At 44.1% G+C, this 27963-nt stretch overlaps 2 protein-coding genes across 9 annotated transcripts in view; both read right to left on the reverse strand.

The window, feature by feature from the left end:
* Window positions 1-22757, reverse strand: part of TMEM225B (transmembrane protein 225B) — a 45583-nt gene extending 22826 nt beyond the window's left edge. Inside the window, exons 1-3 of one of the 3 annotated variants that reach the window (XM_036824710.1) lie at window positions 22620-22757; window positions 7349-7550; window positions 6948-7109 (exon numbers count right to left, since the gene is read on the reverse strand). The gene's annotated coding sequence lies outside the window, so the exon portion shown is untranslated. Of the gene's footprint in view, window positions 1-6947; window positions 7110-7348; window positions 7551-22619 lie in introns of those variants that run through there. The other 2 variants (XM_036824707.1, XM_036824708.1) reach the window with 2 other exon arrangements.
* ZNF655 (zinc finger protein 655) lies at window positions 10446-23871 on the reverse strand. Of its 6 annotated transcripts, none has more exons than XM_036824688.1 (5): window positions 23761-23871; window positions 22620-22782; window positions 21317-21402; window positions 20794-20920; window positions 18976-19786 (listed from the first exon to the last, which is right to left on the reverse strand). In XM_036824688.1, the coding sequence occupies exons 2-5, from the start codon at window positions 22753-22755 to the stop codon at window positions 19590-19592; spliced, it is 546 nt and encodes a 181-aa protein (XP_036680583.1). In that variant the 5' UTR covers window positions 22756-22782; window positions 23761-23871; the 3' UTR covers window positions 18976-19589. The 6 variants fall into 6 exon arrangements, with proteins under 6 accessions (XP_036680579.1, XP_036680580.1, XP_036680582.1 ...); XM_036824689.1 differs by lacking the exon at window positions 23761-23871 and adding an exon at window positions 23542-23758; XM_036824684.1 differs by lacking the exons at window positions 18976-19786; window positions 20794-20920; window positions 21317-21402 and adding exons at window positions 10446-14215; window positions 14721-14825.
* Window positions 23872-27963: the final 4092 nt, after the last annotated feature.

Raw genomic sequence — 27963 nt, forward strand, 5'->3', positions numbered from 1 at the left:
ACGGACCACCCAATCTGGCCGTGCCTCTGGGTCTGAGGAGGCCCCATATCAGAGACCACCTCTCATGCTACTAAGTGTTCTGAGATGCACAGAAAATGCGAGTTGTTCTGCCTCACCACGGGGGCCCCCATGTGGAGGAGACGGTCACCAGCGCTGGGGGAAGGCTGGGGTGTACACTCCCTCACGTGAGGGACAGACCTCAAGCTTATCACTAAGCCTCCGCCCCTGGCTTAACCAAGTGAAGAAGTGATTACAGGTGCCGCAGGATATCACCAAGAAGCTGGGATAAGAACCATATTCCCTGAGCTCAACTAGACCCTTGACTGGGGCCCCACAGTCTGACTCATGTTCGACCTGTAACTCTCTCCCTCTTATTCCAGGAGGTCCTGAGACCAGGATGCCTAAAGCGAACAGGACAAGGGACCTTTAGACATGGGAAGGAGCCACGCCACAAGAGGGGCTCAGGTAAACTGGGGGGGAGGAAGAATCATCCCATCCCTTAGAAGGCACCCACAGAAACCACGCAGGCTCGGAAACAGGGGCAAAGTCCGGGGAGGAAAGGCGAGCAGGTTGAAAGTGCCCCTCTGCCCAGCCTCACCTACTAATAGGCCAGTAGGTGAAAGGGGAAAATAAAAACTTTGTTTATCAGAAAAAGTCTAAAATGTTTAGGGTCTCCTTCAACCTTCCTATATGAAAACCAAAGGCCAAGCCACATCTTCAGATGTCTGTTAAGGGCTGGATCTGAAGCTCATGTCAAGGTTTATATAAATTACCAGCCTGAAGAAAGCTGAATGCCTAAAGCACCAAGGAGGAAATTAACTGAGTTTTCTTAAATACAGAAAAGGCTATGCCGATACGGTGCTTTTTGCCCTTTAAAAAACATGAAGAACCTAGTGGCAGGACGGGAACAGAGACACAGATCTACCAGTCAGTACGTTTTATTGATCACTAACAACATGCCAGGTATAGTTCCAGACTCTGAGATACGTCAGTAAGCAAAACACAAAAATCCTCAAAGACCTTTCATTTTACTAAGGGAGATGGATAGTAAACTATGTCAATTACATACTGTTAAAAGGTCATAAAAGTGTTGCAGAGGAAAAAAGCAAGGAACAAGGATTAGAGTGCCAGGGGGCAGTGGGCAAAAGGGTTGCAATTTTAAATATCACAGTTAAAGGAGGACTAAGAAAATGACATTTAAGCCAAGACTTGAAGGAGATAAGGATTATGCGGGGAAGAGCATTACACATAGAAGAAAGAGCAAGTGCGAGACCTTGGGTGCTCAAAGAGGCAAGTGTGACTGGAGCAGAATGAGCAGGGGGAGAGGAGAAGGGCTGAGGCCAGAGACACAGAAGGGGGATCAGAGAACACACGACCCTGTGGGCTACAGGTTTGTACGAGGTTTATTTCAGAGTGAGATGGGAAGCCACTGGAGGGGTCTGACCAGAGGAAGACAAGAGCTGACACTTTACCAGGATCACACTGGCTGCCATGTTGGGTAGAGGCTGGAGGGAGGCAACTGCAGAGGCAGGACAACCAACCAGGCTGCTGCGATAATCCAGGGGAGAAATGATGGCGACCTGAACCAAGACGGTGGCAGAGGAGGTAGTAAGAAGCACTTGGGTTCTGGAAAGAAACGTTGACGGTCGCATGGACAGGATTACTGGCTGACGGATATGGATATGAGAGAAACAGAAGTTTCTCTCTGGGTTGTGCAGCTGGAGGGATGGTGTTCCCATCTACTGGGATGGGGGATATTCGTAGACCAGCTACAGCATCTCCAATAATCGAAAAAGACATTTCCACACGACGGCTCTCATACCAGTTTCTTGAGATCAACCTATCCCAAACCTGCACATACACTTCCGGTGTGTGAGTACTTGGTACGATAGCCTTGCAACTCTCCTGTAGCTTTAACATTTTTCAAAATAAAGGGGGGGGGGGGCGGTAAATAATGACCAGTGACTCTCTTCTCTGTCGCCACATCCACTCAGTAAACAAAAGTACTATTGCTTCTACCTACAACGTAGCAATACTTCTTTTTTTCCCCTGCCTTCCTGTTATCACTGCTAATATCCTAAAGTCAGATCCTAATCACCTCTCACACTAAACAAACTAGAATCTCTTCCTTGATTTGCAATGCTCATCTGCTAGCCTCCTATTAAGCAAAGCTCACATACTTCAATTTCTGCCAAGCAAATCTAAACTCTTTGGCGTGGCATTCATTTTCCACACTTGTGCTCCGCTCTGCCTTTAGTCTCATCCTCTGTCAATCTACTCTATGCTCCGGTTACTCTGAAATGTTTCCTGAACATTTAGCTCCCCACGCGATTCCTTCTCCGCTCGACCTTCTTCCTCCACCTGGATCAGCCTCCCTTCCAACTTCACTGATCAAAATCCTATCCACCCTGCAAGACCCAGATCAAAGGCAGCCTCCTTCCCCAAACTTAACCCTGCTCCAGCCCCCGGCTGGAATTGATCGTTCCTTTGAATCTCTAAAGCATACAGTTCCTGCCCCCTCCTCGTGGCATTTAACCACATTGACTTTGGGCCTCTCCTTAGAAATATGTTTAGTTTTTTGTATGTGTGTATTCCCTTCAATTTATTTTGAAAGTACCTCTAGAATAAGAGGTGTCTTCCATTTCTTTTCCTCCAACCCCAGTACTATGTAAAGAACTCTGCCCACATTAGGGGCTTTAAAATGCTCCTGATTATTTCCTAGCAATCCATTATAAGGAAGTTCTACTCCATCAAGAGAAGAATCTATAAATCACGGAGGGCCCCACGTTGACCATTTATAAAGTCTTCAGGACTGAAACTCAAATAGAATTCAGAGAGGTATATCTCCTCATGGGTTTGAGCCACTTATACAAGAAACATCAAAAACTTGGATCCAAACTCTGACGGACGCAGGACCCTCTGGAATACCTCTGCGGACAGTGGCCAGCCTGAGACAGAGCCAGAGAAGCCCGAGAAGAGAGCAGCCGCCCTCTGGGATATCTCTGCGGACAGTGGCCAGCCTGAGACAGAGCCAGAGAAGCCCGAGAAGAGAGCAGCCGTCCTCTGGGATGACAGGCTCATCAAATGTGTCCCTGCGGACGAAGGTTTAAAAACACATTTCTAGACTGATTTGCTTCTAATTTAAAGGGAGGGGGAAATCTACACAGTTCTTCAAGCAGCTTAACTACAAAGCTGTGTGATCCCAAGTACATTTACTTCTAACAGCAGAAGAAATAAGCAATGCTTCCTGTACTAGGTCAAATAGAGCCCTCACCCCCAAATTTATGTATACCTCAGAATGTGACCTTATTTGGAAATAGGATCCTTGCAGAGGTAATTAGTTAAGATGAGGTCATAATGGATTAGGGTGCACCCTAAATCCAATGACTGGTATCTTTATAAGAGAAAGGAGAGGAAGATTCAGACACAGAAACACATGGGAAAGAAGGCCATGTGACAATGGAGGCAAGATTGCAGTGATACAGCTACAAGCCAAGGAGTGCCGAGGATGGGTGGAAGCCACCAGGAGCTACGAGCAGTCAAAGAAGGATTCTTCCCTAGAGCCTTCAGGGCAAGCCTGGCCCTCTTGGATTTCTAGCTTCCAGACCTATGAGAAAATACAGTTGTTTTAAGCCAGGCAGTTGCAGTAATTTGTCATAGCAGTCGTAGGAAACTAATATACTTCCTGTTTGATTTAATCACTCAACAAACATATGTACCGCTGACTATGCACAAGATTCTGGTAAAGAAATTATAATGCTGTTTCAAAGCACAATTAGGAATGACAACCCCTCCCTAGGTGAACTGGGGACGGCATCCTCAGAGAATGACGTTGCGCTGCATCTTGAACTATGATCGGGACCAACAAGGTAAAGAGAATTGCAGGCAAAAGCAACAGCATATGTTAAGGCTCAGAAACATAAAAGGGAATACTAAGTTTAAGGAGTAGTGATAAAAAATTCAATGAGATGTATGCTCCGTGTGGCCAGGCAGTAGGACATAGAGCAGAAAAAATAGAGTAGAGCCAGATAATGAAAAGACAAGAAAACAATAATAAAGTCACTCTGAACAATTTTTTTTGAAAAACGTAATGAAGAGACATATACGCCACACTCAGGATTTTAGACTTTATTCTACAGGCAGAGAATAATATGGGCAGCCGAGAGTGGGGGAAATTACCAACAGCACAGGGATGTGTCAATACTCCAAGGAAATACAATGGGCCTAAAATGAGGAGGTGGTGGTGACAGGCAACACAGTCAGGCCTTTCTGAAGAAAAACTGACAGGATTTGGTGGCCAAATGAATACAGAGGGAAGGAGAATGTAGAGGATGATCCAAGTTTTCTGGCTTGGGAAAAGCACCTACTAAAATTAGCCAAGGGAGTCACTGGAAGGTAGGGAGGTGGGGGATGGCAGAAAAGAATGAGTCCAGAAGTACACTTACAGATGTCTGGTTCAGCACAGAGTGCAACCTGAAGTCTCAGAAGGGGACAGGATCACCCACGAGGGTGAAAGAGAAGAGGGTTGAGAACTGCTTTGGGGAAAATCAATGTTTAAGAAACGGGTGGAGGGAATTCCCTGGCAGTTCAGTGGTTAGGACTCTGTGCTTTCACTGCAGTGGCCCGGGTTCAATCCCTGGTCGGGGAACTGAGATCCCGCAAAGCACATGGTGCAGCGAAGAAAGAAGGGAAGGAGGGAGGGAGGGAGGGAGGAAAGAAGGAAGGAGGGAGGGAGGAAGGAAGGATGGAAGGAGGGAAGGAAGGAAGGAAGGGAGTAGAGAAACAAGAATGGGAAAGACCCTGAGAAGGCAAGTGGCAGGACCAGGAGAAAATAGTGCTTCCAAAACCAAAGAACAAGAGTTTCAAGGAACAGTGATCACGTCAACAGAAATACTAAAGGGTCAAAAAAAATTAGGGATGGGACTTCCCTGGTGCCGCAGTGGTTAAGAATCCGCCTGCCAATGCAGGGGACACGGGTTCGAACCCTGGTCCAGGAAGATCCCACATGCCACGGAGCAACTAAGCCCGCACGCCACAACTACTGAGCCCATGCACCGCAACTACTGAAGGCCGCGCGCTCTGAGGCCCATGTGCCGCAACTACTGAGCCCGCGGGCCTTGAGCCCGTGCTCCACAACAAGAGAAGCCACCACAATGAGAAGCCCGCACACTGCAGCAAAGAGTAGCCCCCGGTCTCCACAACTAGAGAGAAAAGCCCACACGCAGCAATGAAGACCCAACGCAGACCAAAAAAAAAAAATTAAAAAAGAAAATTTTTTAATTAAAAAAATATATTAAAAAAAAATTAGGGATGAAAAAAAAATATGTCCAGTGGATTCATTAGTTAAGCCCTGGCAACCTGGATATAATCAGTGTCGATGGAGCAGAAGCAGTGCCCTGCGCCCAGTGAATGGCAGTTACAAAATTAACAGCAACTGGTGAGGATTTTTAAGAGGTGTGACAGCAAAGGGAACAAAGGTGATTACACCCAACTTCCCTCCATTACTTAGTCAACCACCAAGTCCTACAGGTTTCCATACCAACGTCTCTAGCACGTGTTTGTTTCCTTCCTGGCAGCCTCCAGACTGTTTCAGAAACCTGATGGAGGAGGCTGCCCTGCACTGAGGTTTCAAGCATGGGACACTGGGATGTGTGGGGTTTGGGTAGGCAGAGAATGTAGGGGACAGCGACGCAAAAAAAGACACAAAGGCACAATGGTGGATAGTGCAAAGTGTTTTCGGCATTACCTCGTGCAGACACACCAGTCTTGCGGGGTCTGTCTGGGGGAACACTGAGATAAAGACTTTAAAGTTGGGTTGAGACCCCACTGCAGAGGACCCTGAATGCCAGGTTACAGAGAATGAACTGAATGCAGTGGGCACTGTGAACGAACCCAAGTAAATATTTTAGGATGGCAACTAAGGCACTTGGCCTTAGAAACACTAGCAGCAAGGAGCCTGTGATAAGGGCCTATCCCCTCTTACCTAAACTCTGATTCTTTTCTTACTCTAAATTCTTTCAAGGCCAAATATATGACTTTCTAAGGCCTCCTGGGCCAATACCCAGTTGATAGGTGAACGTCCACATTGTTTATTGTCCTGTAGTCTCTCACAGATAACTATTCCAACTCAACTCTAAGCTGGTGTGTGGTGGGGGGCGGGGGGGGTGATGGGGTAAGCTTTCTTTCAACTTAGTCTCAGCACCTTATAATAACAACTCAATAGAATATTTGAGTTAAAAATCAGCCTAAAACAGAATTAGAAGGCTAAATATGTGAAAGAAAAATCCTCCAAACGTTAGCCATCGCAAAATCCATGATGTGGATTATCTAAGCCTTTGTCCCTCAATTAAATAATCCAAATCCACCTTTTTTTAAAGGCCAAGCATATACGAGATAATGGTGGGATGGTAGATTGAAATTTAAATGTTGATGTTTACAGTTTAACCTCATTTTCCATCAGCAGGTGGCTGGCCTGTCTACTGTACTCCACAGGCAAGGTACCCTCTCGAAGTTTACACCCTGGGTGGAAAATGTATCTACCCTAATGATGAAAGACAGGTTCAGGGGAGAAGCCCACTCTTTTCCTGGTACTTGGGGTATAGGACACACTTGGCTGGGTTCATTCATTCTTTTATTCACACAACGTTTACTGAGCCTCTCAAAGGACGAGCAAGTTAACACGTGCTGGAATGACAGATCCCCAAGACTTAGTGCTATGGACAGTGCTGCTGCAGGTCTGCAGATCTGTCTGCTCCACACATGAAGAGAAGAAACATTAGTGATAGGCTTTATTTACATGTAATAAAGTTTTAGGTTAAAAAAAAAAAAATCAGTGTCTGGCACCAGGGTAATTCTAAGCGCACGGTTAATCGTGTCCATCTGATCTGAGGCCGCGGTGGGAAGAACAAAGTTTAGACAAAGAAAGCAGCTAGGTCAGCTCTCCTCACCCTTGCTCTTTCGAGGCTCCTGCTCGAGGGACGGACACGGGGACTCCGGGGACGTCTGTTCAGGCAGCTTCTCCATGGGCCGGGTCCAGTCCCCGGTGCCGCACCAAGGCCAGGATCTTCTCTAAAAGGTCTTCAGAACCCGACCCAAGGGACGGGCAGTCACTTCAGGACAGAGAGCGAGAAGAGGACAGATGTAGGGAAAGCTGCAGGTGCCGTAGGTGCCGCTTCCTGAGCGGTTCCCGGCCTGGGGGCTGTCGGGGGAGCCTCGTCTTCCCTGCAGCCGGACTGGGCCCCGCCGTGGGGAGCGCCCGTCCGTCCGGCAGCGCGCCCCACCCCAACCCCACGGGATCCCCCCTGCCCGACCTTCTCCCGCCGCCCCGGCGCCGAACCGCGACACTCACTCGCTCACCCGGCCGCGCGTTCCGGCGGCGTCGGCGACCTCGGCCTCCAGGAGGACTAGAATCGCCTGCTCCTCGGCGCGCACTTCCGGGGCCCGTCTAGGCAGCTCGGAGGTCTAATCTCGATCGCGGGTTCCCTAGGGGCCGCTGGGGAGCTGGGTCCAGAGCGGAGTCGGGTGGGGGGCCTCCTTGGGCGTTTGTCCTCCTTCCCAAGGAGGGATTGAAGGAGGACGGAAAAGATTCTCTATTTGCCCTTCATCGCCCAAGTGGACTTACGATCTAAATTGGTTGTCTCTTCTTTCTCATCCCCAGTGTCCCGTGTTCACCCCATTTGCCTCCTCCGCTCTGCTCCACCCATCTCCACATTCCTTCTTCAAGATCACAGGCCACGCTGACCCTGCTGGGCCAAAATCTGTTATCTATGCCCTCTGTCCAGCCTGTCCTCCTCTCCCTTTGTCGCTTCAACTCAGCTTCCCAGTTATGCCTGGAGCATATAAACAAAGAGGAGGAACGTACTGGTACCAAAGGGCTGAAAGGGGAAGAAAAGCCGTAGAGATAGGATCAAGATCCAAACACCTACTGCACCTGGAGTACAGGTTTGCAGAGGCGTATCTGATATGCTGAAGCAGGAAAAAAGGATAAGGATAAAGAGGATTTTCCTGCTAAACTCAAACATAACAGCTACCAGTTATGGGGCACTGAAACCGAACATTATCTCATTAACCCTCACAACAATCCCACAAAGTTGATACTTTTTTACTATCGTACATGCCAGAAGCTGCACAGCCAGCGAGCAAACTAGAGGCAGGATTTCAACCCTGGCGCGTTCAAACCAGAGCCTGGCGGCTAACCACACTCGGGAGAGACAGTGGAGGAAGACGGGGAAATGCTGTCTGCGGGACGTAAGCAACTGCGGGAAAGACGCTCGTAATTACGTCCAAGTTGTAAATTTATTAACATGGATGAAATACAAATATAAAAGGGTAACCATTTCATTAAAGAGAGTGGGATGAGGCAGCAAAATAATTCCAAAATCAATATTTTCTTGTTGATTTGTACAGAGCACCATCTATTTGAAACCATTCTTAAGTCTTGGGTTTAACATTGGTTCCTTCATGCACTCGTATTTTGAAGGGAGTGTTAAGACTTGATGCCGCATGATAACGAATGTTAGAGGCGTGTCAGTTTGCCGACTCCAGCAGGAAGTGCCCGTCAGGAGGCAGTTCCTACCACACAGACCACAAATGCCTAGTGATTTCTCTAGTCGTATTTTAAGTTCTCCAAGCTCAGTGTGTCCCTCCCTGGACAATGCTAGTCCTGCACTGGTAAACGCTTGCTCGTTGATTTCCTCTTTTTTAGATTTTATGCTAAGTATCTCTCCTCTATTGTAGCGTTTTTTATATTAGTATTTACATTAAAAACTTCTGGGCATTTAGTATATGACCAGTAGCTTTTACATTATCTCATTTAATTTTCATGCTATTAACAACCATACTGTACACACAAGAAAACTAGAAAGGCTAAGTAAAATGTCCAAAGTCATACGGCTAGTAAAGTTCAAACGTTATGTCTCATTCCAAAGTCATTGCTTTGACTCATCTGTCTTCTTTACTCAGTGGATTGTTTAATGCATCTGATTAGGTTAACTGTATCCACCGGCTACCACTAAATATCATATTGCCTGCCAACTGTATTAATGAATGAAAGGACATACGAGGTTACCTATTTGGACGTGAGAAATTCCATTGTTTCTGAGATAACACCCTACAGGCTTCCTTTGAACTTCGTTCTCAAATCCTCAGTTACCCATATACTATTTCCTAAGGTGAGGCTTTCTCCAAAGAGCTCATTTATTACTGCCTTGAAAATGCCATACTCTTTCCTCTGCAGGCCTTCTGACATGCTCTCTTTTGCCCGAAATACTCTCCCTGCTCCACTCTCAGCACTCTCCATCTCTAGTCTACCTCTACCCACTCTTGCTCAAGCCAAAAACCTAGGAATCAAACTTGATTTTCCCATTACCCCCTGTGCTCCACCACTATAATATAAACAGAGGTGACAGTAAACCTTGGTAAGGATATGTATCCATTAGTAAGTCCTAGTTGTCAGAAAAATTAAGAATGCATTTGGGTCACTGAGAAATGGAAATATAAATCTAGTGATGGCAGTGGGGGTGTCTTGGCAGAAGATGGGAATTCGGGAGATTTGACCTGTAGCCTGTCGTTGTCAAAATTGTCAAGCCTGTTTCAAAGGGTGGGGCGGGGGGGTTCTAACTAGCTCCCAAAAGACACTGGGATATTTTCTCCCAGCTTCCCAGAGAGCTCTGGGAGCATTTAGGATCAGCTGCAAACTAATGGTGAATCACTGGGCATGTAACAGGGAACAAAAACTATCAAAGAAAACGTCTCTTCTCTAGGTTCTGGGATGTGTCCGATACCAACATCACGATGATGGAAAGCTTTGGAGTGAAACAGCCCTGACTTTGAGCTTACTGTGTGACCCTACAGGTTTTTCAACCTCTCTACACCTCAGTTCCTCTATAAAACGGAGCTGGTTCCCTTGCAGAGTTTTTGTGAGGATTGTTTGAATATGTGCATATATACATACATGTGTACGTAGGTAGGTGGACAGATAGATAAAATTAGGTGCCCCAACTATTAGATTTCTTCTCTTCCCTCCCCCATCTTCAAGGCTAAAAAGACTAAGAACACAAACTATACTGGACCAATTAAGTATTAGCAAGCTTAAAGAGACAAGTTACTTGCCCTCAAGGATTATTTTGGTTTCTCATTTTTTAAAATGTTTTTATTTATTTAAAAAACACATTCTGTCTAGCTCTACTGAAACCTCAAACTATTTACCCTTACTTTATGTGCCAAGAGCATCCCAACCGAATAACCCTTTAAACTGTAAACATTCAGACTTTATTCCAGAGGTCTGTGGAAGAGCAAGCTTTGTACCTGTACGAAGGAGAGTGATTTATCCCTGCTGTGAAGCAGGTTTCTAGAAGGAACTGAGTTGCAGCCAGGAAGGTGATTCTAAGATTCCCAAATGCTTCTGGCTGAGGACTTCAGATTTTATTTAAAACAGATTCTCAGAGTACCAAACACACCTTTATTCAAGTGGAAGTACAAAAGCACATTCCTAAACCAAATGCATACATGTGATTTTTACATTTTCTGCTATTTAGAGATTACTTAATCTTCTGTTTCATAATCACCGGAGGTGACTACCCGTGGTCTCTATCCATAGGGTATACATGTTCATAGACAGGAAAACGAAAACATGCATTTTTCATATGCTTTGCATTTAGATCAACTCATTTAGGTCCCTACCGTGCCCTGATGAGATCCTATGCTTGCTGATGCCTAAGAGGTAAAATACTGTGGTAGAACTACCCTAGAGGTTATTAGCCATAAGAGGCTTACAGAGTAAGCAATGAATTTTTATATATTTGTTGAGGATCCCTAGTGAATATTTTAACATATGAATTATGAAAGCCTCAATCGCTGGAACGACAACTAGAATTTTAAATAACACTTGTCTTATTCACAAAATATTTTGATGCTTAAGATGGAAAAATACAATAAAATGCTTTGATATCATCTAAAGAATCATGAACTCTTGCTAGGTGTTATGACAGTGACCCTGAACTCTGGAGCCAACATCTGTGCTCAGTTTCATCAATCAAAAAAAAAAAAAATGTTATTTTATATGGCCTGTAGACTCTAGTAAAATACAAAAAATATGATGTGTAAACAATTCCAAACAGGTAATGAAAAACTGTAATGGTTAAATTTTACAGGCATATCTGCCATTCTTGAAATACTCTCTCTAAAGATATTACACAAGAACAACAATACCTTTGATGGAAGGCAGCATTCCCTTACGAAGATCTCTGATTTCTTAGTATATGTGCTTTACGTTTTGCCCTATCAAAAGCAGACTTGAGCATTCTGCTGGCCTTCAATGGACATACATAAAATAATTCTGAACTTAGACATGCAGAATAGGTGCTGAATATAGCTAGGCTACCACCAGTCTTGTTGGCTTCCTAAGGTCTTTTTCATCTCTTTTAGAAGGCTGTGAATGCTAACACAGCTAAGAACCTGGGTGTCACTTGAAAATGCTGCCTGCCACAAACTCAGGGGAAACAGAATCCTTCATACTCATGGATGGACAGGGTGTGTAAATCCATTTCTTTTAAAGAAAGATACTTTGCATTAGGACAGAAGACACCAAAAAAGCAAGTAGGGGTGGCATACCTGCTGGTGTAAAGCTTAAAACTAGGAAACCATCATTGAAGGTGCTTAAGAGAATGGAGAAATCAATAGGAATCCAAATGTTACGGCTGGAAAGAAATAGGGTCCTCAGAAAACAGCAGGCCTGAGTCTGTTTTGGAGAGAACTTCAGCTGAGAACAGCAGAAAAAGCTAAATGAGAAACTTTCCAGAAGTTGACATGTTTTAACATTGGTGTATCAATGTATCTTAGGGAAGCTGTGAACAATAAGAACCAATTTCAGGAAAAATAAAAATGTTTATAGGCCACATTAAAATAAAAATAGCTTAAATGAGTTCCATAAATAAAGCATACATACCTACTTATAACACCCATTAAATAAAAGAATGCCACGAGAAAACAGAACTGCATTCATCAAGTCACCCCTCTGACTAGATTCTCCTGCAATGAAAAAGACTGGGACTATATATTAACGATTTCATATGCAAATAATAATTCTCCCTTCAATATTTTGATGTTGAATAAAGCCTGAAATATGGTGCTAAATGTTTCCACTTGCATTATATCAAATTCTGGTCTGGTGTGGATATTCTGATGATGAAAAAAGACTTGAACTCCTAGACTTGTCATTTACTATATACCCAAATGACTTCTCTTGGGTATGGATTCTTTGCTGAATGAGGGTTGGAATATGGCTGAATCCTCCCACACATACACATTTATTACATTCATAGGTATTCAGCATGAAATGAATTTGATGCTCACAAAGTAGTTTCTTTGACTGAAGGCTTTTTCACGTTTATAGGGTTTCTCTCTAGTGTGTATTCTTTTATGTCGACTAAGACTTGAACTCTGATTTTTCACATTCTTTATATCTGTAGAGGTTCTCTCTAGTATGAATTCTCTGATGTCTAGAAAGGGCTGAGCTCTGATGGAAGATATTCTCACATGCATCACATTTATAGAATTTTATTCCAGTATGAATTCTCCAATGGTGACTAAGGTATGAAAATAGCATGAAGCATCTACCACCTTCAATGTATTTGTAGGTTTTCTCATTGGTATGGGTTTGCAGGTGTCAAAAGAGTTTAACACGGACTAATAGCTTTCCAATGTTCGTCACATTCAGAAGGTTTCTCTCTGGTGTGAATTCCCCAATGATGAATAAAGGTTGAGCTGGGACCGAATCCTTTACCACATTCAGGACACACACGATTTCTCCCTGGTGTGAACTCTCAGATGCTGAATGAGGCCTGAACTTGACTAAATGTCTCCCCACGTTCATCACATTCGAAAGGTTTCTCTTTGGTATGAATTCCTTGATGGTGGACAAGGTGTGCTCTCTGACTGAGGTTCTTTTCCCATGCATCACAATCAAAGCCTTTTTCTCTGGTGAGGACTTCCTGTTGCAGGACAAGATCTGAGCTGTGGTTGAAATTATCCTGATAATCATTACACTCATAGGATTTCTCTTTCCTATGAATTTTGTGATGCTGAATAAGGCATGAGGTTTGACTGAAAGCTTTTCCACATTCATTACATTCATGTGGTTTCTCTCCTGTGTGAATTCTTTGATGCTGAATAAGACGGGAATTCAATCTGAAGTCTTTTCCACATTCATTACATGTATAGGGCTTTTCTCTGAGACGAATTCCTTGATGCTTAATAAAGGTCAACCCACATTCGTTGTATTCATAGGACTTCTCTTCACAATGGACCTTCTGATGTTCAGCTAAGTGTGAGGTATGACAGAAGTCACTGCCACACACAGTACACTTACAAGGCATCTCTCTGTGAACTCTCTGATGTTGAGTGAGGTGTACACTACGACTGAAGACTCTTTCACAAGTGCTACATTTATAAGATTTTGCTCTAGTGTGAATCTTCTTATGCTGAATTACATCTGAGCTCTGACTACAGGATTTGTCAGACGCCTCACAGGATTTATCAGATGCTTCACATTTATAGGGTTTCTCTCTAGTGTGTATTCTTTTATGTCGACTAAGACTTGAACTCTGACTGAAAGATTTTTCACATTCTTTACATTTGTAGGGTTTCTCTCTAGTATGAATTCTCTGATGTCTAGAAAGGGCTGAGCTCTGATGGAAGATTTTCTCACATGCATCACATTTATAGGATTTCTCAGTGGCAGGAATGCTCTCACATTTATTAAGGTGGGAGAGTTCCATTAAACTTTCCTTATATTCATTACTCTGAAAATCCTGTGTTAGATTTATTTGTTCATGTTTACCAGCTGAATTCTGGTTGAGGCTCATGTCATACTTATCAATGTCATCAACATTCTGTATTCTAAGAACTCTCTGATCTGCATCAAGAGTTGAGTCCAGACTGAAGCTTTTTTCAGGTTCATTACATTCACTGTTCTTCTCACTGGTGAAGGTTTTCCTACTGATTGTTATTTGCCTGAACTCTCTCTCCAGGAAGAGAAATTTCCTTAAGATTTCCTGAAGCCGTTCTAATCTGTCCTCAGTCTTATACACTTCTCTAGTCTCAGGAACTTGGGCAATATCCTTTTTGAGTCTTCCTACTCTCACTTTGTATGAATGTACTTCTTCTGGAATTTTCTGCTTAGGAATCAACAGCTTGTTTTCTTCTCTGGTCTCTCCATCTGATTCAATATATAAATAGAAAATGCAAATGTAATCTGTACCCTGTGCTTAGAAAAACAAAACTTAGAGAGGAGAAAACTAAATAATCTACAATCTACCAGGGTAAGAGAAGTTTATTTACTCTGAAACACAGGAACAAAATCTCAACAGCAGATGGAAGGGCATGAATAGGAGCAGTGAGATAGGATCCAAGTGGTCCAAGGTGTGGTAGAAATAGAGGGCAGGTTCAGCAGAGTAAGAAGATAACCAATTAAGGTGTTTCAATGGAGGTAACAGGGAACTAGTTCAACAGAATTATAGATAAGCAACTTGAATAGGGACCTAGTACAACTTACGGATAAGGGACGAAATAAGAGTTCATCAAAACTGAACGGAAAAGGAAAGAGCTCTCCATTCTGGGATACAGACAGAGCTCTTCATTGACTGCCAAAGCAGCTACAGCTTGGCTCAACAACTAGACTTTATTTCCCTACTAATTCATCTGATTGATTCTGCCTTACTCACCTGAGCAGTCATCTCTTAAGACTTCTCTATTCTTAGTTTCCAGATCAAAGACCTGTAGATCTTGTTCCAGCTGGGAGATCCCATCAGGCTTGGAAATTGGAAATCCTGCTCACAGAGAAGGAAATGGGATGGGATGTGGCAATTTATCCCCAGATACTACACCAGCCACTTTTTCTCTTAATTAATGGCTAATGGAGAGAGAAAGTAAATTCTTAGAAGACATTAGGAAGGCCTGGAGAGTGAGAAGGCCAAAGACCTTCTACAGGGAGTTCATATTTGTGCTCTAGAAAGAGGTGTGCTAAGGGGCAAGTTGATGACTTTTGGGAGCATAAGTATTCACTTAGACATACTCAGGGAATTTGGCATGAGTGTGTACCTGTCTTCACAGAAATTATCATTATCACTCCTCATCTGTTGCCTACAGATTACTCTTTGTATTAGACCTGGCCTACAAGTATTAGACCTGGTCAAAATGGAGGTCATCAAAATATAACTCTGCTGGACTGGAGAAAGGTGAATTCTCAAGCACCTGTTGTGTGGTGAGCTAAACTGTAGCAACAGAATCAGTGAAGGCTGAAAAAATATTCCAAGGACCAATCTCAAGAAACAATTCATTTCAGGGCACATGAGGAAACAAATAATAATATGACACATCCTTACCCCTTAGGAGCTTATACCCTTGTTTATTCAACAAACATTTATGGGGTGCCTCCTATATGCAAAGTATGTAGGAGATAAAGAGCCCAAGCAGATAAGGTCCATCCCCTCAAGGACCTTACACTCTAACTGCAGAGACAGATATAAACAACTTACTGTAATATGATACAGTGAGGAAGATGCAATAAAAGTGCATTTTCACACAAAATGGTCTTTCTCTGGCTTGCATAATGGACTGCTAGGATCTCATCTCTTTTAAAGCAAAAGCAAGAGGCAGTCTGCTTCTGAGGCGGGGCAGAACTATTACAGTATCAAAGGGGCAGTTTTTACACATATTCAGCCCATAAAGCTTCTAGTAGCACACATACAAGGTCTAGCTCAAGGCCCTCATCTCCAAAAGCCTTTCTCTCCACTTACTGAACGTCTACAAAATGTATTATGTGTTCCTCTTATCCTGCCATGTCTCTATATAATGAAGTTTACAGATTTTTTAAAACTGTTTTCAGGTATTATCACCCCTACCTGATTTATAAACTCTTTGATAGCAGGGACCATGTACCTTGTATCTTGCACTTCTTTTCATTCATTTATTTAAGAGCTACTCATTGAGTGCCAATTTTGTGCCCAAGTGTCAACAGATAATCAATGTTTTAAAAAGGGCTCTGGGCCTGAAAAGTATGATAAACCAACAGTTGTCCTATGGGATTCCACGTGACAGCTTAAGAGCAGGGAGATCAGAACAGATATAAAAAAGGCATTTACTGTGTTTCTGAATTCCTGTTGGGCATAAATAGAGCCAATTCTCTTTTTGGACACATTTTAGTTAAGGTCCTCCACGTCAAATGAAATAGTTTTGCAAGTTTAAAAAAAGTTAGTATGGCATGACACAGCAACTACTCTGCTCAGAATTCTGATAACATAATTTGCAACTTTTGACAGATATTTATTAAGGTGTTTCTAAGTATTTGATAGTTGAATTTTGGTTATTTACTCTATATCTACACTTAAATCACTTACACACAACAAAAAAGATCATCTTCTTGTTGGATTAGGGGTTTGATTTTAGACACATGTTTAAGGTAACATAGGAAGGTATAGAGAGAATGCCTAGCAGGCAGTTAAGAGATACAAGACTGCAGTTTAGAAGAGAGAACGGGATTTAAGATACAGACTTAAAGTCACTTGTATTATCAAAATATTAAGCTAAGATTCACTAAGCATTTGGTAGGTGCAAAGTACCACACCGAGAGCTTTATAAGCTTTCACTCACTTAATACTCACCATACCTTCAGGAGATAGGAATTATTACTGTACCAATTTTACAAATGGGAAAACTAAGATTCAGAGAGGTTAAGAACGTTGCCCAAGGTCATGATAACTGGTGAAGCTGGGGCTCAAACAGACAGTCTTATTTCAGAAACCGGCTTTTAAATAATCTACTAGTAAAAAATAATGACTGTGAATGAAATCCATCCCTTCCTCTAAATACGTACAGAAAGAGAACAGAAGACCAACATAGTGACAATGGAGCAAAAGGTGAAAATAATAAAAAGAACAGAGAAACAGTAATTAGAACAATACACGGAGAGCCAGGATCCAACAGATTTAGAATCATGACGTTTAATTAAAAGGGACCTGAGAGAACATTTAGTGTCAAAGGAATGAAAATCTCTTCATAATAGGCACAGCCTGAGCAACATTCAATCTGAGAAAACTCCATTATAAACAAACAATTTGAACACTCTCCTGAAATCTTTGTCTGTATTAAGAAATCTGGTCCATAGCTCCCACCACTTGCTGCCCCTTCAGAAAGAACATGTAACCAGCACAAGCCAGGTGCTTACGCACATAACCTGATTTAAGCCTTGACACAACCCAGGAAGCAGACATTATATTTTGTTTTATAGATGAAAACGTCATTATAATCGGTTTAAATAATCTGCTCAGTCACAGATGGTAAATGGAACCCACAGTTAATATTCTTTCCAATCTATACTAAGGGTCACAGAAAGCATTAAAGCAGGTTTTCTCACCACTGGCCTGAATGCCTTTTTCCTAGATTTAAGTCAAAAATCTATGCTTTCAAAATATGCATTTTTCCTATCGAAATTTGAAATTTTTCCTATCTAAAATTAATTTTTTATTAAAACATTTTGATTTTTAAAATTGAAACCTTGCCAGTTTTCTAATTAGATTTATTTTTAACTTAATCTGATCTTTAAAAATAACATTTAAAATTCACCTCATTGTTTGTTGCCTATACCAGTGCTGTGCTAAGATTTTAGCCATCTGAAAGCTTCATGCTTTTTTTCCTGGTCCTTAATAAACACACAAATAAAATCTCTCCTTAGCAATATTGTTCCTGTGTAGATACCTATTATAATGGAATGTATCCTTTAACAATTTTACTTTTTCTTGAATGTATGCCCTTTCTGCTCCCAAACTGTACAACCTCATGCCTGTCTGTCCAATTTATTGTGGCCATTTTAAATTACCATCATAGTACAGAGCCATAAAAATATAAAAAAACACTATACGTGGCTGGACTAACTGTCCTAAGGCACAAAACAGTGAAAAAGCATGGGCTTCAGAGTCAGATCTGAGTCCATAGCCTAGCTTTGACCCTGGCTGGATCACTTAACTCCTCTTAGCCTCGGGTATAAAACAGAATAATATCTGCTCACAGGGTTATGGTAAGGATTAAATGAGATATATGTTAAGTACTTAGTAACATACTGGTTGCTCAGTAGTGAACTGTGGTAGTGAAAGACATTCTATACAAAATCATTTTTGCCCTCACGACATCAACTTCAAAAAGCAAGGGGTATGTGCCAAACATTCCTGATTTATCAGCTCACTCACCATCCAGTAGAGTTCTGGGAAGCAGCTTTCTAATGCTGTCACCTAACAGGGCACCTGCCACACTGCCCCATGTGAAGTGTAATCCAAGTTTTTTTCCCATTCTTATTATTCTCCAGCACTGAGTCACAGATAACTTCCCTTTGGGTATGACCCCCAAGCCAGTAATTCACTCACTGGCAATAGTATATGCTTCTTTTTAGATTTGGTAATGAAAATTTTTACCTACTTTTTAATTCTTTTACTCTGTTCATACTCTGTATATTTATTACTGTGTAGTGGAAGCACTTAACCAAAAGACCAAAGTTCTGATATCTGTGACAAATACAACTCAGAACTACTATCATGGGAAAAAGATATGAACTGGAAAACAGGGCTGCTAAATGAGAGACTGAATTATAAAGTCCTTATTTTACAACACCAAACATTAAGCTAAGTTAACTAAGTATATAAACTTAAATTTCAGGTGGAGTTTGCTGAACCCCCAAATATGAAAATTACTTCCTAAAGATTGTAAAAAATAATTACTAAGGAGAGGCTGCTGATTTGGTCACAAAAACAAGTTGAGTAGGAGGGCTTCTTTTACATAATTGTGCCCAGCATGTGTGAGTGTGCATATGTGTCCTGTGTATGTGCAGAGATGACAGAGGAAATGGGATAAAATTCAGTCTAATAGTATGCTGTGCTGTTAGGCTGACTGAACTACTAAGAAGTTTCTTTACTCCAAAAAGTAGACAGGTTAACTGTTGGAAAGTATGTAATTATTAGATATTAACAGTAGTTTACAATTACATATCACTTTACAATTTACAAGTTGTTGAATATACATTCAATTTGACAGCCTGAAGGAAAGACAGCCTTTCCGCTCCATCGAGGAAAAGCTAAGGAACACTTGATCAGGAAAGGTCATATAAACGCATCAATCTGTACAGCCCCACAAAGAATAAACGGGACGAAGGCAGGACCCTGGAGGGGGCCACAGGGATTTAAAGGAAGCAAAAGACTAGAACGTTAGAAAGGCCCAGGGGTCTCAGGAGATTTAGGCAACAGAAGGGGCAGGTCATGTTCACTACAGAAAAGGAGGGGCACACAGTGTATGTTCCACAGTCTAAAATAACATGAAAAGATCATAACCGAAGAGCTGGAGTCGAACTTTGTGGTTTCTGAGAACACAAGTCGATGACCACCAACCATGGCTTCTGACTGAACTCAGAATTCAGGGTTCAAAATTCTGGTTGCAACGGAGGGCTTCCTTGGCCCTTTGAAATTTATCAAAGGTCATCTGAGGAGCTGCAATTTTACATGGTGGTGGCATCCTGAGAAGCATCTACTCCATCAATCAAGTGCAATATCTCATAATCGTGGAAAAGGAGTTTCCGAGCGGGGGCGAGCACTATCGATGGGAAGCCGATACCTGGGCCACCTCTTGGAGATTCCTGCTGAAAGGACTGCAAGAGTTTCTCCAGAGAAAGCACTTGCCTGGGTGTGACTCAGGGCCGGGCAGGAATTCACACTATGAATCCGGGTGGTGGGAAGGCGGAGAAGTATGCCTACGAAGATCAAAGAGCCAGGAATGGAAAACACACTACAAACCTTCCCCGTGGGCAGGCTGCCTCCCCACAGAGAAGAAGACCTCTGTAATCCTGAGTGTAATCAAGGGGACAAGACCACACCCTGGGTGCCACCAGCACAGGCAAAGCAGAAAAGAGTTAGGAAAAAAAAAAAAAAAAAGAGAGAGAGAAAGAGAAAAGAAAAAGCGTGATTAAGTACACACATACATAACAAAGAAAAGAGCAGCAGAGACAGGCAAAAAAAGAAAGAGGAGCAATGCTCACACCGAGGGGGATGCCGACAACTCCCGCTGCTCCTTCCCTACAGCGCCACAGGTCGCCTAATCTCAGCTGCCAACTGCACCATCCAGATGGCAAAGGAGAGACTCGGTCTAAGTCTGAGACTTCTGCGGCTCGGGCGAGGTTACGCAGGATTACCTTCTGGGTGACTCACTGAAATGTACTCGCAGTGAGTCATGCCTTGAAATCAAGTCTCTCAAATTCTGCCTACTTGCAGATGAATTTAGGGATCTTAAGAGGTGAGGGATTATTCAACAAAGACTTTAGCCTATCTTAAAAAAAAAAAAAAAAAAAGGCATTTCTTCTTCTGAGAAAAATGGGAAACTCTCAGATACAGGGGCACTGAATTACCAGGAAGGAAAGTGTCTGGTTGTGGTTTGGGAGGCCCTAGAGTCTCTCTCATAAAAAAGGAAAAGATAGGGAAAGTGAGAACTTGCAAAGCACCAGCAAGTTTCCCTTTTCTAACAGGGAACAGACGCCCCACAAAAGCAAGAAACATTAACTGAAGTTAAGGAGTAGAATGTCTCCTCTTGAAACCCCCAAAGGAAACCCACTCCCAGAGGAGACGACCTGAAAGGAGGAGGAATCGGAGGTTCTACGACCGGGGATTTGAGCCACGCTCAGAGACCGACCTCACGCCTACTCAAAAACAAGGAAGTAAAGAAATCCTAAGCGGTAAACTGAATAATAAGAAAGGCAATCCTTACCCAGTGAGACCAGGTTCCCATAATTCTCTAACATCACTTCTCTGTAGAGAGCCCTCTGAACAGGGTCCAGGCATCCCCATTCCTCTCGAGTAAGGTGCACAGCCACATCCTCGAATGTCACAAACTCCTGAAATAACACAGCCTGGCTGCTCTGGGGAAGGAGGCCACCACAGCATCATGGCCAGAGAATGAAGGAGATGACACAGAGGGTCTGCAGGGTGCATTTATGTTGGAAAGGAGGGACAACAGAGCAGAATCTAGGGAATAGGTTCCACAACCCTTTAACATCTAATAAGCGCCCATGACAGCACCAAGGATAAAGGAAGTGTTTGCTGGTGGTATTGGGGAGATGGAAAGGTGGTTTCTGTGAAGTCCAGGTCTCTGAAGATGATCAGCACCCAACCTGGGGTCTGCTATTAAAAAAAAAAAAATTCAGGCAAGGTTTATGGATGGGATGAGGAAAGGACCGCACTCAATCAGCAGCAATAGTCCCTGAGGAAAAGCAGAGGGTTCCTCAGCTCACCTGGTACCTGGCTGTCAGGAGCGCAGCTGCCTGGTCTCCTGGGCTTCCCTCGTGGGGAAGAGCAGGCACCTGGGGGACAGGTGGAGCTGAGGGACGAGAAAGGAGCCAAGAGTGAGAGCAGCCCTTCCCCAGGGCTCCCTTACGAAAGAGAGAGTCAGTGGGACCCTTCCTCACATCAACATTACGGCAAAACCAACGAATGTTTATCGGGTATTGACCATGTTCTGCACCTTCTCAGCACCTGCATGCCCTCCTTACACATGCTTGGACCCGTGATACAGGATTTTATTATGAAATCTCATATTGTACATTATCCCCACGACATGACATACCTCTAACAGAAGGGTAAGCACTGTTACCCGTTTTGCAAACGGGCAAAGCAAAGCATAAAGATTTGCAGTGACTCATCCAGAGCCATAGTTATTTAGTAGACTTCTGACGCTCTCCCAGACACTGTTCTGTAAACTTCATTAAGCCTTTCTTTTGAGACTGGGCACTGTCTCTGCAACCAGTGTGTAAGGCCCTCAAGGATAAGGAATGGTCATCTGTTTCCTCATAATCCTTTCCACACTCTCACAACGCTCCACAGCACTCTACGCACCGTGGCACTCGGCTGGTGTTCCTGACACACAAGTTATTTCAGGCACTGCAGCCGGCCACCAGTAATCTCATACAAACTTCATACACGACAAAGGCCGTACAAGACAGATCAACCTCTCTATATAATACATACAAATGTTATTCTGTGGTCAACATGTGATATGTATACATTGTTATTGTATGGTCAATGTGTGATATGTATACATGGGGCTCAACCAAGGAATTAGATGGTTGTTTTCTTGATCAAAATTAGATTAGTCACGAACACTGCAGTTGCAACAGAATGGCAGCTGGCAAAACATAAAAGATCAAGGAGGGAAGAAACTAAGTTAAGGGAACAGGGGGGAGGGACAGGCCCTAAATCTAAGAGGAAGTGAAAGCAAGGCAAGGGCGGTGAGGTGCGGCAAAAGCAGCATTTCTTAGAAATTATTCTGAATGTGGTAACTGGGATGAAGTGAAAGTTGCATGAAGGAGAAACAGCCAGGGCAGAGGGAGCGAAGACCACTCGGCCTATTAAAGAAGGACAGGCTGACCTCAACAGAGGGACCCAGACCAGGACCTAACCGAGTCACGTCTGTGCCACCCTTCAAGACCTCCCTCTAGGGACCACTCTCTCACTGAAATCCCTGGCCTCTCTCACGCCAGGCCCAGGAGCCCCTCTGCACGCCCATCCTCCTGGATGGAAGTGCTGTCTCCGCCTTACCCCCAGTGAGTCCCTGTTCCATGTCGGTGTCCTGCACGAACTGAGGCTCTGGGGACAGACCCTCAGAGTGGGTCTCCAAAGGCTGAAACTGGACCCTTGGAGATCCTGCTGCTTCCTGGGCCGATATTTCCTCCATCCCTGTTCTGGAGAACAATGACCATCACTGTGGGGGTGAGATTAGGAGAAATTATTGTAACAAGTTAAAAAACAGCCCGTCCTCTTACATCCTCAGGACTCAGCAAAGTATCTTGCACGCTGTAGACACAATGAAACTAGTTAATGATGATTAACCACCTAAAATAAACAGCAGGAAGAAAAATGGACATTATTCACTTTCAGATATTTAAGAACCAAGTCAAATGGTCCAAGTATGCTGGTTTATTTGAACTCCACTAATCCAGAATTTGTGGAATTTTTTTTAATCAAGGAAACACAATTTAATAGCCTAAAATTTTCTGTGTCAATTGAAAATACTTGACATTTACAAACTTCTTTCAAGGCTCAGGAACGCACCCACAGAAATATACTAGCTCCGATTACTCGTTATTTTTTTAAAGCAGGCCCCGAAGAATTTTTTGGTAAACACTCTGTCAGCCCACTCTGAATTACTGAATGGCCTTGACCGATAACCAAATTCCACTCTGAGGGGGGGTCAGACCCTTCGATAACTCAGACCAGGTGGGCAGGCCTTTCCCACAGTCCTGACAGTAAGCCAGGGAAGGGCTGCGACTCGAACACGTCTGACTGGTTGTCCTTCACACCCAAGGACGCGGCAGCGCTCCGTCCCCTTTCCACACCCTCAGAAAGGGCCCTCGCGCCCGGCCCTCAGAAGGCCTCGCCCGGCGCTGCCCTCCTCCCACTTCCCTGCTAGGTCAAGACACTGTCCCAAAAGGGCGAAGCGGGCCCCAGAAACCCAGCTCACAGCAGGGCACGGTCACCGGGTCCTGACGGCGGGGCCCTCCGTCCGCGGGGTGTCGGGGCGAACCCTGACTGAAGAGAAACGGGCCCTCGCACCCCGGCCCCGCGCGCTCCTGGGGACGAGAACCGCAGTCAGCCGGGGACAGGAGACTCCTCCTCCTCCCCGGGAGGCTAAGCAAGAGGCCGACCCACCGCGACCCCAGAACGCCTTCCGGAGACTCACCAAGCGGAGGGGCGGGCCAGGCGGCCGTCCGGTCGCGGACACCCTGGCTCGCGGGGCCACCACAGCCTTTCGGGGATCGCTCTAGGCCGCTCGGAGGCCGGCGCTTCTCTGTGGTACTTCCGGAGGCGGAGTCCGATGGCTGGGGGCAGGGCGGGCCCCGGATGAGGGCCCCGGATGAGGGCCCCGGATGAGCGGGTGGCAGTCGTTAAGGCTCGTTTGCGAGGCTTTTGCATCCACGTCCTTCTGCCGGTCTCACCCTCTCTGCTGACCCCCGCTGGCCGCTCTGTAGCCAGTACATCGGTAGTGACCGCAACAGCCCCGGACTTGGGAAGGCGGCCCCGCTCTCCCTTCCCCGGCTCCAGCCAACCTTCGAGACTCCCCGCGGGGTGGTGGCTCTTGCGCGGGGCTGCGTGTCGGGGAGGAGGACGAAATGTCCAACCTAGTGGTCCGACCTCCGTGAGTCAGCCATTCGGGAACTAGCACAGGGGTACAAAATACACTGATTACAGCCAGGGTTGAAGGCGCTTCGGTTATATGAGAACCTCAGAAAATCATAGGATCGAAACATAATACGGTTCTTGGGGGACGGTGGGGGCATTGAGCAAGTTGGTGTGGAAGAGAGACTGGAAAAGAGCTGTGTTCCTGGTGGAAAGACGGGACTCTGCAGAAGGAGGGATGGGTAAAGCACGGTGCACGTGGACAGGCGGGCCCAGGGCTAGCACAGAAGGCCCTAGGGCATTAGGACCTCCTGCATCCTTAGAGAATGTGATGTCCTGTGGTGGGACTAGGTCCGCCAGGGACTGGCAAGTCGACTAAAGGATCAAAACAGTGATCTGGAAGGGACTTTAGCTACTACTCCTTTGTTTAAGCTCACAAATCAGATATTACCCTTTAATGATATTTGACATTTACAGTTAAATATAAGAAAAATCAAGTGTGACATTCTCCATGCTTTTTCAAACTACATGAGCCTCTGGGAGATTCTGATATGCCTTTCCTTTCTCTCCTTGAGTATCTCATGGATCTACAGCAACTTCCTACTATGACACAATCTCTCTAGTCTATAGTATCTCTGTCACAAGGGAGTCAGCATCACGGATAGGAAATGCACTGCTTAAAAAAAAAAAAAAAAAAGCACTGCTTGGTCAATTGCTTGTTGGACAGCTCCAGTTAGAAAGTTTTTTGTGTGTTGAACAGAACTATACCTCCTGGTGATGTCCATTGTTCCTGTTGCAATCCCTGGGACAACAGATGACACATTACTTCCTGCTTGTCATTAACAACTTGTTATGAACCAGGTTCGTTTGCCCAATGGGCAGCAAGCCAAACACTGAGAGACTGAGGTTTGCAGCAGAGAGTTTATTAACACGGAAGCCAAGTGAGGAGATAGGAGAACAAATCTCAGATCCACCTCCCTGAAGGTGAGGGGCTTGAGATTTTTATTGGATAAAGAAGCACGTTGATCTTAGGTGTGGGGTAAGGTGATAGGAGGTCGGGGAAAGGTGAGGCAATCAGTGTTCTGCAAAGGCATATCTGAGTTACAGCCTTCTTAATGGAATGCATGTTCAAAACTGCAGGCACTTAGCATGATCTGAGCTTCGAGTTTTTGGCCCTCTGATGTCAAAAGTTCATTCGTCAGACACCTGCACAGGCCGAGTTTTAGGATCAGTGGTCCCAACCAGTCTTAGCCAGCTTGAACTGGAAAAGAGCTGACTCCAAGTTTCTGAAAAACAGCTTTAGTCCCTGTTACTATAGCCACTCATATGTCAGAGGTGTTATCTATAGGGGTAGTTGAGGAATCTCCTGGTATATTATCTAGGCTACGTGAAGCTTGGAGGGTATGTAACTTGAAAAAAATAATTTAAGCGAGCTTGTTCAGTGAAGGCAGAGGGTTTTTTAAGCAAGTTGTTCCTTTAGCTGCTGTTCTGTAAAACAAGCTCAAGAATTGGGCACCATTTCAAGCTCTTCTAATATTCTAGGATAGCTATAAGTTTGAGATTCTTTCCTGAGTTGCCATTTCCCCAAAGGTTGTACCTCTCAGCAGAGTGTTGCGTTTCTACAGCAGAGGTGAACAAACTATGACGGTGGTGCATTTGTGTCTAAGTTTTGCCTGACTCGGGCAGTTTTCTCCAGCGAGAGGTCCTCAGGAGGCACCCATTTAAGAGTCCATGTCCCACCAATAGGCACCAATCCCTAACAAAGGATGGTAAGAAACAGTAGCTACTGTTTTGCTCTTGAGCACAATTTTCTTTCAACCGTTATTCAGATGATGCAGGTGGAAACAACGAACTCACAAAATTTATGATTTTTAACTTAAACTATATTGCTTTAAAGAAAATGTAGGAGCCACTATTCCCAAGGGATTGAACACTTCACTACTCTTTCCCACATGCCCACCATTGCACTAGGCATGGATAGATACAAAAGAAGGGAACTATCACACCAGAATCGATACATGCTCTGAATATGGGTTTGTCTTCCCTGAGTGCTTTGCCTCCATCCACACCATCATCTGAGGGCTTATAGGATGCCTTATCCACTGGATATACCTTAAACCAAGGAACCCATTTTATAGTCAAGGAGGTGTGACAATGAGCTTGTAACCACAGAATTCACAGTGTTTACTCATCAGCCAGAAACAACTAGCGTGATGGAACTGTGGAATGGCACGTTGAAGACTCAGCTAAATTGCTGATACAAGATACAGCACCTTGTGAAGCTGGGCAGCTGCCCTCCAAGATACAGTATATGCACTGAACCAATAACATATATATGGTATTGTGTCTCCAATAGAAAGACTACATGGATACAGGAACCAAGGGGTCAAAACAGGAGTGGCCCCTATTACCATCATAACCAGCAACCTATATGTGGAATTTGTGCTTCCTGTCTCCCCAGTCTAGAGTCTGTTGGGTATGATCCTGATTCTCAAGAAGAGCATTTCTTCTAGGAGACATCTTGAGTGTTCCAATGAACTGGAAATTGAAAATGCCACCAGGCCACATCAGTTCCTTGTGCCATTATATCAGCAGGCAAAGGCTTCCTACAGTCCCTTCAACACACAATATATAAATACAAAAACATACCCAGCTGGCTGCACTCAACAACCTACCTTCCTGGATCCTTTAGGCGCTTTAAAGTACGAACAGGGGTGGGAGCATAGGGGAGAAGGCAGATTTAGACAAAGAAGAAAAATACAACGTACAACAATGTAATGGCTCTTAGAGATGACTTGCAACACTGGAAGGAAATAGGAGGAAGAATCTGGAGGCAGAAGTTCTGGGAATATGTCTTCAAGGAGGACCATAGGTCAGGGAGCCAGCCAGTGATAGAGGAGCGAAAACCTACTCAAGTGGATTACTGAAGAGTCACAGGGAAGTAGAAGGAGAAAACAATGGCAACCACAGCAAGGTCAAACCTCGCTGGGAATGGAACATTACTCAGGGCTTGGAAGATTATTCAGAACATCACCTAGTCATTGGTAGCCTCTGTAGTAGGTGGCTGTTCCTTTTGGGCTTTCCATGGTTGCCCTCAAATTCATCTTGGAACTTAAGAGCCATGTCACAATCATTCAAGGTCTCTGTTACTGTTTTATAAAAAGTGAAGTTATAGCAAATGCTGTAATTACTGTGATAACATTTTGATAGCAAAAATGCCTCAAGTTCGAATTACTATAGTAATTCCATTATTATCACACTCAAAACTCCCTGGAAACATTAGCCAAGCTCAGAATCTTGTAACTATCTAGTATTGGAAAGAATATCTGTTGCCTATTGAACAAATATTTGAAAATACTGTCTGTCGACTGAAAAAAAAAAAGCATAACCTAAAAGTTGAGAATTATGTTTTATTTGGCAGACAAAATTGAGGACTTAAGCTGGGAAGACAGCCTCTCAACTCTAAGGGGCTGCTCCGAAGAGATAAGGGAGAAGCCAGGATATGTAGGAGTTTTGCAGCAAAAACCTCGAAGCCAGAACATCAAAAGATTACTCTTAATTGAAGAAAACCAGACATTTCAAGTTAATGATTTTAGAGCTTTTCTATGTATGGGAAGATGCAAGAGTCTGGGCTCACTGAAATCATTCCTTTGACGTGCACCTCAGCTGTCTGGGGCCAGTACCCTGCTCTTCTCCATCCTGAATCCCGTCAGGGTACACAGTTGGGGACGGCTGCAGTCACTGCTGGCTTGAAGGCCGCGGTTTA

Source organism: Balaenoptera musculus, chromosome 15, assembly GCF_009873245.2.
Source record: "Balaenoptera musculus isolate JJ_BM4_2016_0621 chromosome 15, mBalMus1.pri.v3, whole genome shotgun sequence".
In the NCBI taxonomy this organism is placed as follows: domain Eukaryota; kingdom Metazoa; phylum Chordata; class Mammalia; order Artiodactyla; family Balaenopteridae; genus Balaenoptera; species Balaenoptera musculus.